Genomic DNA, 10,000 nt, shown 5'->3' with positions numbered 1-10,000 from the left:
TCATCCTTCGGCGAGTCATCTGTCTGCCTGAGGTACGCTCTTGAGAGGTGATCAGCAACGTACATTTGAGAACCTGGCTTGTATTTTACCGGTTGGGATTGTAACGTTGCAGTCGCAGCAGCATTCTCTGTAGTATGCTTGGGGCGGTTCTTTAGCAAAGACTTTTTAAAGATGGACTGCAGTGCGAGTTTGTGGTCAGTTTCAACTGTAATAACCTCTCTTTTTGTAATGTACTGGCTGAACTTGGCGCATGCAAAGACAATTGCCATGCAGACATTCCTTTTCAATTTGAGTGTAGCGCTGTTCTACTTGAGAGAGAGACCGTGAGGCAAATGCCACAGGCTAATCATTCTGAGGCAATGTTGCTCCAAGTCCTTTCTCGCTGGCATCACACTGTATGGTTACTTCTGCCGTCATGTCGTAGTACTTAAGTACTGGATGCCTTGTAACGAGTGTTTTGATTTCCTCGAAGGCCTTATCATGCTGTTTTGACCACACGCGAAGCTTCTATTCTTGGTAGTCAGCTCACGTATTGGGTGTGCAATCTCTGACAGCCTTGGTAGGAACTTGGCGAAATACTGAATTGACAAAGCCGAGTAAACTGAGGGTTTCTTGCTTGCATGTTGCTGACAGCTTTTATTTTATCTAGGTCTGCCTGGAGGCCTTCGCTGGTGAGGACGTGGCCCATGTAACGTACTTCTGTCTTACGAAGGTTAAGCTTCTTACTGTTAAACTTTAGGTTTACTTTGCGTGCTCTTTGAAGTAGCCTTATCAGGTTGTCGTCATGGTCTGTATTGGCTTCTTTGATGGTATCACCTGACCCTGATACCAATATGTCGTCTCTTAAGACGTCTACTCCATTTAGATCGCTGAGGTATTTTTCGGCTTGTAATTTGCATTCAAATTCCTCTGGGGCTGCATTGACTCCAAATGGCATCCGAAGATATCGATATATTGTAACAGTTTTCTCGTTTATTTTTTACATTATCGCTAGTACGTGTTTCGGTATTTCTTTAAGGATTGTCACCTTCATAGATAACGTTTGCTATTATGGTTGCGAATTCTTCGCCCTAACACCCTCATATTTAAAAATTTACTGATTGAACAAAGTCAATCTGACCACCAGGCTAATTGTTGTTGTAATTTTTGCATCGAGTAGTTTATATAGTTAAATCTTTTAGTCTAGTTTTTAAATTTATAGTCTAGTCTTTAAATTTCAATTTTATAGTCTAGCTTTGTACTTTTATTGAATAGATAACGTATTGTAATTTTACTTTTAATTTTTGTATACACCTTCACATTTAAACGAGCCTCTGTCTCACCAAGTGATACGTGTCTAAATAAAGTACTACTACTACTACTACTACTACTACTACTACTACTACTACTACTATAGGAAATGCGTAATGTTTTCTGGGTTATCTCAGGCACGTCGGCTTCCATTGATACCAGCCTCGTAGCTGAAGGAACTACCGACGTTAAATAAAGTTACTTTACCTTTACCTTTGCTAGTCATAAGTTTCAGTGCTTTTCACAGTAGTTCAGTTCTAGTGTAGACTTCGTAAGGTTAACTTCTTCATCCATCTGGATTTTAGTTCTATCTACACTCGTGCTCATCGTCAAGTTCTCTATAGAGCTTTTGGTCAAGACTAGTATTGGTGCGTGTGCAAACCAAAGTAAGTGTCACTGTTTTCTTGATTTTGTTTTTTTCCAGTATTTAGTGTCGGTTTTAAGTTTAAGTTTTGCTTGTCTTATTCTACTAATATATTTGCTTTGGTATCTAGTTTTCAGTCAGTTTTTAATCGTTAGTACTCAACATGGATTTATTGATCAATCTACTCTGAATCAGATATGATCATTGTCAAGTTTCTATCATCGTATCCCGTATCCTATATAGATTGTTAATCAGCTCGTTTGATCTTATTTCTTGTTGTATTTCATTGATGTGCTATTTGAAATTATTAGCGTTTACCGTCTTAGCCTTCTATATACCCTTTTGTTACTTTTATATAGGTTGTTAGCTAAATTAGTTTCTGTTTTCCTTTTATCGCCTTTTAGTTCGAACCGACTTTCATCGTCCTTACGACTTTGTGATCTACCTCTCAACTCTGCATGCGACCTTGGGCTGGACCTTGGGTCCGTCGATGTAAATATATTATCGTCGTTTCAAGTTGCAAGGTTGTACCACTAGGAACTTTGAGCATTTCTGTTCAATAAAACTACGCTATTGCCTTTAATTCGTCGTGTTCGTCCTTAACGCTGCGCACCGTCACGGTGTTATTACGTAATTTGCTTGGTTCATGTTCTCCGCGTTCCACCGAGTAAGTTACAACCAGGACAACATCTTCACGATGATCCAGAGACGTCAAAATGCGGTTTCCGTGAGGGGCACCCAACGAGAATATAGTGCAAAACCACTTAAACATAGCATTGTTAAACGTATTTTAGTATCTAAACGGTAGATATAGGCATATTATTATCTCCTACAAATTTTTCGTCCGTTCGGATTTCCTAGCTGAAAGTCTAGTGATCCGAAAATTATAGAGATCAAAACTTACCTTCTCGAAAATTTCAGCCGGAAAAAAGGCTTCCGAAATTTCTAGGTGACCTTTTTAGGGTAAAAATCCGTTAAAAATGGGCAATCATCCATTTTTTAGATGTTCGAAAATCCGAGTGGGACAGGCAGGCAAGCAAGAAATTTGACAACAAATGTTCCGAAAATTCTAGATCCCAAATCGTCTTCCGAACAGATATTTTCCAAAAATTGACGTTGAGTGCCCCTGTTCCGTGGAGTGGTGCTTACGATACGCAGACTGTAAAGGTGGAATAAACCTGGTAAGTTTCCAAATAAAGATTTATTTGAAACACTACAGCTTTTTCGATGACTTTAGATAGGAAGGGAATGACTTTAGATTCGATGACTTTAGATAGGAAGGGAATGTTCCGGGGAATGTTCGATATAAATTACAAGATGCAATAAAAGGAAATTATCCTTATTCTTGCCAAAGATTGTCTTTTTTTACACTTTTCTGACAGTCTGACGCGTCTCTATCTTGAAAGCCATTTAAAACTTAACCTTAGCAAAGAGCTCGAGCCAATTATATTTGTATTCGCTCAATAAAAACTAGCATGCGACCAGGAAAGTAACATCTTTTTTCGCACAACTGAACAGTTTCTAGAAGGCAGTGGAGAGCGACTAACATTTAGTTTCAAATGGGTATTGTTTTAGTTTTTGCTAATTACGTAAATGAAACATATGACGTATTCAGTTATTGAAACCTATACGACCCCAAAAAATTATCGGTTTGTTTATCTTTTGCAGAGTAACAAATTCAAGTTCTATTCATCTGTAATACTGCTTACTTTGCAGTAGTATTACTGACATGTGGGTTTTCAGTTTTTTCGAAAGCGGCTTTTGGTGGTTTTCACGGTTACGTCATCGCCTCCATGTTGGTGGACGAAAATTCGCTCCTTTGTTCGTCCACCAGAAATTGTTCATTACTTCTTGTTATCTGTGTCTCTAGAAATTTCTCAAGAAAATTAATTTATCATTACCAGGACGACGAGTCGCTTGACTGGTGTTACAAAATAGAACATTTTTTGCAAGTGAGTCACTCTAAATGATCACGTGGGCCCGCAAGACGCCGTTGCGATGCCGGTTGCTGGAGAAATGTTAAAACAGCATAAAGTTTGAAGAATTTGTTGCAGACTCGCAAGAAATATACCATAACAGTAAAACCGATCAAGGATTGTTTAACAATAAAAAAAAAGATTTTATGTTGCTGGCTATACTGGTTATCAACAAAACTGCGATACAATCAACCAAGTGTAACTATGTAACAAATACCTCTGGGCAAGGTTTTTATGACCAACACTACGCAAGAGTGCAACCATGAGTCAGTCAATAAAACTTCTGGAAAAATCATACATCTTTTTTCTATTATTCTCATGATAGTTAAAGGTCAATGAACATCAAAGACAAGGTCATAGAGCTTCTTGCTTATTCGCCAACGGGCATCATCTATGACGTTCTTCACAGTTGCAAATCTATGCAAGTTTAAGCTCCAGAAAGATCGACCAAAGCGGACAAGATGTTTAAACAAACGGTGTATTCGAGGCATTAGCCACAATATGCAATGGATAAATTTGCAGAGTTCAACTACTCTTGTCTTTGAAGTTCATTTGCATAACTTAAATACCCGCGCCCAGGCCAATATATCACTGGTTAAAACGTAGTCCTAGGAGACTTTAAAAACAATAGATTCAATTCAAACAATTGTCAAATTATCGTATGGGTTACGCATTGTGATCCACATTATTTTGCATCGCATGGCATGCCTGAGCGGTCAGTATATCAAAAGAGTGGTCGCATGATATTTGCTTGCTTTTTGCACTGACCCTTCGCATGTGTACACGAGCCTTCTACGGGGTTAATATTGGCGGACAGTAAAAGGTTAGTTTTTTTTCTGTCGCTCATGCTAAAGACAGCAAATTTCAACCAAAAGACTGAAAAAATCTCATACGGAAGCTTCATGATTTATTTTTGGATGATTAAGTTTCTTCTTGTTTTCAACTTGTATTAGCATAACTTAAGGCCCTTTCGATGTGCCCCCAGTTTCAAAAACTTTGTTGTATTTGCTTAAGATGACTTGCGTGCTTTTCAGTCTCTTAGATGGTCTAGGCAAAATAAACTAATAGATCTTATTGCCACTTTTTATCAACGTCGGACTTCAGTACGAGTGGCAAACCTTCAGGCCAGACATTCAGCAACATATTCAGGCCTTTCTTTTCCAACTTAATCATAGTTTGCACTGTTAATGCTTTCTTTTTTTTTTCTTTTTAAACAATTCCTTTGATAGTCATTTAGGACGGTTAGAAAACGTTTCGTCACGGTTTTGGTTTCGATTCATTTGATTCACCAACGCGGCTTCAATAAAGAAATGGAACAAGAAAAAATCTCGCTATTACCCTACATTTTTTCAGCACTTGTGCCTTGCTACCACGGATTTTGTGACTGCTCGTCCCATCAATGGTGATTTCAATTACAAAAGCCTAGAGATAAGTAAGTCCAACAGAAACGACTCGATTATCATCTTTTTAACAATTGATCATTCAGGTCATTTTTTACTTGCATTGAGATGTGGATTAAGTAACCTTTTACTTATCTGTTCGTTCGCCAGTCGATATTCCCACAGCTGCTTTTGTTAAGCAAGACTGATTTGTAACTTCAAAGCCGAAGCAACAAACGTCCTTATTGCAGTGTATTCTAGATGGTTTCTCCTCGAGTTCAAGTGAACTTAGGAATTTATCTTGATAACTTCGCATAAATTTCTTTGAAAGATCGTTGAAAAGATTTCCCACTCAAAATCAACTGCCGATGACACTTCAACCGGCAGGGTCAACCCAACGTCAATTTTCGGAAAAAACTGTTCGGAAGACGATTTGAGATCTAGAATTTTCAGAACATTTGCTCTAAAACTTCTTGCTTGCCTGCCCGTCCTAGGATTTTCGAACATCCAAAAAATGGTATAATTGCCCATTTTTATATCTACCGCTTAAACTGTGGTGCTGCGTCGGTAGGGAAGTAGTATACCAAAATTTGGTTTTATCAACGGAGTTGGTAATGTAAATTGGCCACCGTACAGAGATTCTAAGAGCTGACGTTTCGAGCGTTAGCCCTTCGTCAGAGCGATTCGCTCGAAACGTCAGCTTTTAGAATCTCTGTACGGTGGCCAATTTACATTATCAACTCCGTTGATAAAACCAAATATTTGTATACGTTTAACAATGCTATTTTTAAGTGGTTTTGAACTATATTCTCGTTGGGTGCCCCTGAGAATTTGGGGTATTGGACCGAAGTACAAACAAATGTGATACACACCCGAACATTGCTCCGTTATGATAAATAACTAACTTTCATAGTTTTCGATTCAGAAGCTTTGGACAAGGAGTTTCATCACGCCTGAAAATCTGTAACTCCGTTACTCGAATACGTGACTATTTCAATCTTCGTCCGTCTGCATGATACAAGTTCAAACCAAACAGAAAAGGAGTGAGAGGAGCTGGCTTCAAGACTCCATTGTCGGCCTCCTTTTTTCCCTCTTAACATAACTGCTTTAGTATTCCTGTTTGTTTAAATCTTGCGAGATGAAGACTTAGAGTGACTTTGCCGTTTGTTGCCGCAACAAAATCAACTGAGAAATACGAAAATAACCAACTGAACTTAGCTATAGAACTCCAAAGTAAGCCATGCCGAAAGTGCTTCAAAAAAAGTTTATTTCCTCTGACGTAGGACTAGACTTTATACACAAAAAATGTCGTCTTGGAAAGACCAAGGTTACTTAGGAATTTGGTCAGAATGGAATTTACATTTGATCAGGATTTTTTTTTGCATTTATTAAGACTTTGAATACAAAAATCGTTTTGGAATTTGTCCGAGGTAATGAAGAGCATGTCGTCCGTTGTAGCAGGTCTGGAAACAAATAGAAAAATCACGGAGGTTTATCTATTTTACTGTTGCTGTTATCCCTGACCCAAACATCTAAAAAGGCATATGATAATTACTCCAACGCAAGCAGTCGCGGAAATTTGGCGCATTTTAATTAAGTGTAATTGTTGGATAAATAATCATGATGGCCAGTTTTAATTTTATTCACAGTCGGACTGTGAATAAACTTAAAACTGGACTGTCCAGTTTTAATTTTGTGAGTCGTCGTCACCAGTTCTCTCACAGGTCATTGTTTTAGCAATACAGAAAGTATCCTGAACATTCATAAAAGCTAACCTTAGGCCTAAACAAAAGCTTTTAGGCCAAAGGTTAGCTTTTATGAATGTTTAGGATACTTTCTGTATTGCTAAAACAATGACCTGTGACCTGTGAGAGAACTGGCGACGACTCAAAATTAAAACTGGACTGTGAAAAATTAAAACTGGAGTATGACCCTCCTGGGCCATTGTAAATAATGATGGAGACGTTCAGTTTTTCTCTTATTTCCCAAACTTGAGAGGATTATGACTGACATTTTCTTAAAAGAAAGATATTGTCAAAACTTGTTATTTTATTTTGCACATTTTCACCAATCATTTTCAGGTGATAACTTCACGGAAAGCAATGGGGAGAGTGCAACAATCTTGTGGCCTCGTCACTCTTTGCTGCCTTTTCCTCGTCATCTCGACAAGCGGCATGTCTTTACAGCTAAGCTCAATATGTAAGGGTCTTTACAAGCTGGGGTCACTTGCTGATCAAAAAGTAGTTTCTCAAGAAGCACCCGATCCTCCAGATGGTCGCAGACCGGTTTTTGTTTCGGATATCCTTCAAGCAGCTCTGAACACCAGCTCAAGAGGGGAAACTGCGACCCGGTTATCTTTGCCTGAAGTCTGCTTGTTGTTCTTGGACTTCTCTCTACGCGAGGTTGCAATATTCCTGCTAAATACAGCACAGTTTGACCAAATTACTTTTGATGAAGTTTTTAGCGGTGTGTTTGTCGCCGAGGTACAATCCGTCCTTACCACATTTTTGGACCGTATCATCATCATCCACAGTAACGTAATAGGAAACGAAACGTTACATCATTTGGCCCTGTCATACAATCTTACTATCAGAAATGAATCGATTGCAAAAATATTGCTGAAGCCCTTCAGTGTTCCAGATGTCAGATCCTTTGCTCAAGGGCTCGGACTGCCTCCGACAACATTTGACTTTCTCAACCAAACGACATCCGAAGTGGCGGCGATTCTGGCTGTTGAAAACCCTGACGAGCTAAAGAATTACACGCTGAGTCACTTTAGTAAAATTTCATTGCTTGGTGCTGATTTTTTCAGCAACTTAACAGTAACGGTTGACGAGGTTCGCGCTTCACTTCATGTAAACTGGACTGAACTAACTGCATCGAACGAGAACTTGACAACAGTCTTGGAGGTGGTGTCAGCGGAAGTTCCTAAACACTTGCATTACCTCATTGCTTACATTTTAGGATTCGAGGATAGTGATCCACAAAAGTTGAACATCAGTTTACCAAGGATAGCAGAACTTACCCAGGAGACTGTTGAGGAACTTCAAAGATACAAAGTTTATCCGGATCTGGTAGCTTTAATTTTCGACATAGACACACAGCTAACCGAAATCAACAAAGATGCAAACAGAGAGACTGAAGATGCAATCACAGAGATCCTGGAATCATACAACGTCAATTTCTTACAAATAAGTAAAGCATTCAGTTTGACAGTCATTCACATTCGTACCTTGAGCCCATTTAAGATCGAATATTTTTGTGCGAGGCTGACTTTGATACGTTATGCTATCAACCTTAATCTTACTTTAGCCGAGGTAGCAGAAAAAGTGAACAAAACTGAAGCAGAACTTTCCTACAACCTGACGGTAGCGGAATTTCACGTTGTTATCCGGAAGTTGATTGTCGTTCGTACGTTTGAAATCATGGGCCAGATGTTGGGTGTAAGCTCGAGCTTTCTGGTCAATTCACTGAACATAAGCGCACCAATTTTTAAGCTAACAATGTGTAATCTAGACGGATATCTCCAAACTACAAGACGCACTGTTTTAAATTTACGGGTAGTCGTCAAGAAATCTCTGGCATTTGTTGTACAGAGCCATGGCTTCTCCATAACCTTTGTTCGCAAACTAACAATAGAGCAATTCATAATACGAGTAATGCAACTTCGGAGTGTTCGTGAATTTTTCTCTCTGAATGTTTTGAGGTACACTTATTCATCAGATCGCTTGAGGATCCTTTGGAAGTATGACTTTTTGTTCTTAGAGCGTTTATTCAAAATACACGGAGACATTCCAAATCATCCCTACAGCATTTTCCGTTATTCCATTGTGTGGATTATTAACAGGATTATTTTCCTTAACGAGACAGGTGAGTTCTTTTAGTCACTTTACAAGTTAAATTACAAGTTAATTGTTCTCTTTTCAGTTCACCTTGCTTAGTACAAAGAGTAATTCCTTGTCCTTTTACTTACTATGTTGTTGTTTTAAAAAAATCCAACGTACTTTTTTCATTGTTTGGTCTCGTTGTACAACAAACGTTCTTTTCATTTTCTTTTTTCTTTGTCGAAATTTTGTTTTCTGCGCATGCCCGAACTTTGCAAGCCCTTTTTTTGCACCTGGTTGAAAAGGCCGCGGAGTGTACAACCTGGGAACGGGCTTGTAGGGAGATTTAGCTCTTAAACAGCACGACAGTGACCAAAAAACCCCTCAACTAGCTTCAAAACGTGTTTTTCGGCCAAATCCCTAGTAGCCAAAGGGTTAAAATAATATTAAAATGTATAACAAAGGAATTCCCTTTTCACCGAATCCGATTGGCTAAAATATACTTTTGAACAACTCAATCTTGTTTTACTTGTTTCATCAGACGTAAATGAGTGTTGGCGTGGAATTGACGGATGTCACCGGCTCTCAGAGTGCATCAATCTTCCGGGGACTTACGAGTGCCGCTGTCCCTCGCATGGATTTACTGGGAAATACTGTCAAGGTAAAAATGGTCTGTTGACTGAGATTTATAAGCTAGATTGGCGACCTTAGTCTAGAGGCCAGTACTAGCAACAGAAGGTCCTTATTCGCAGCTTGGACACTCAAGATGGCTGACTACAACAGCCTGTCTCCTTCGTACAATGTTACGGATAACCGCTGTCCAACACCTTTCCAAGCAATTCAATACTATAAACGTCACAATGCAGTTTTGAATGCTATTTGGGCCTCAATTGAATCAATATATTCGATGAAGTCGAGCACCATTTCAATTTCTGTATAACGTGAGCGAAATATTAAGAAAAATCCTAGCGATTACAGTACATCATTCTTTTCTCGCGACTTGTAAGCCACAATTTAATTAATCCTCTAACAAGACGAACGATGTGGTTATCCACCAATGGCCACCTCCACTTCGCTGAATACTTGCTAATTAGTATATGCTAAAACAGTGAGATACTAAAGCACAAAAAAATTATTTTAACTCATTCATTCCTGCAAAGATAACAA

The 10,000-nt window shown here is 38.8% G+C and overlaps 1 protein-coding gene across 1 annotated transcript in view; it reads left to right on the top strand.

Moving 5' to 3' along the window:
- LOC138043602 (fibrillin-1-like) overlaps positions 1–10,000 on the top strand; it is a 35,245-nt gene that overhangs the window by 1,783 nt on the left and 23,462 nt on the right. The window contains exons 1-5 of the mRNA XM_068889957.1: positions 1–194; positions 650–712; positions 1,596–1,676; positions 7,091–8,879; positions 9,375–9,494. The exon at positions 1–194 is cut by the window's left edge and continues 1,783 nt beyond it. Coding sequence (XP_068746058.1) covers positions 7,112–8,879; positions 9,375–9,494 — 1,888 coding nt within the window. The 5' untranslated portion in view covers positions 1–194; positions 650–712; positions 1,596–1,676; positions 7,091–7,111. The remainder of the gene's footprint in view (positions 195–649; positions 713–1,595; positions 1,677–7,090; positions 8,880–9,374; positions 9,495–10,000) is intronic.

The sequence above is a fragment of the Montipora capricornis genome, chromosome 1, assembly GCF_036669925.1.
Source record: "Montipora capricornis isolate CH-2021 chromosome 1, ASM3666992v2, whole genome shotgun sequence".
NCBI lineage: Eukaryota > Metazoa > Cnidaria > Anthozoa > Scleractinia > Acroporidae > Montipora > Montipora capricornis.
Note: the sequence above shows the minus strand (reverse complement) of the source record. Positions and strands in the feature narration are given on the sequence as shown.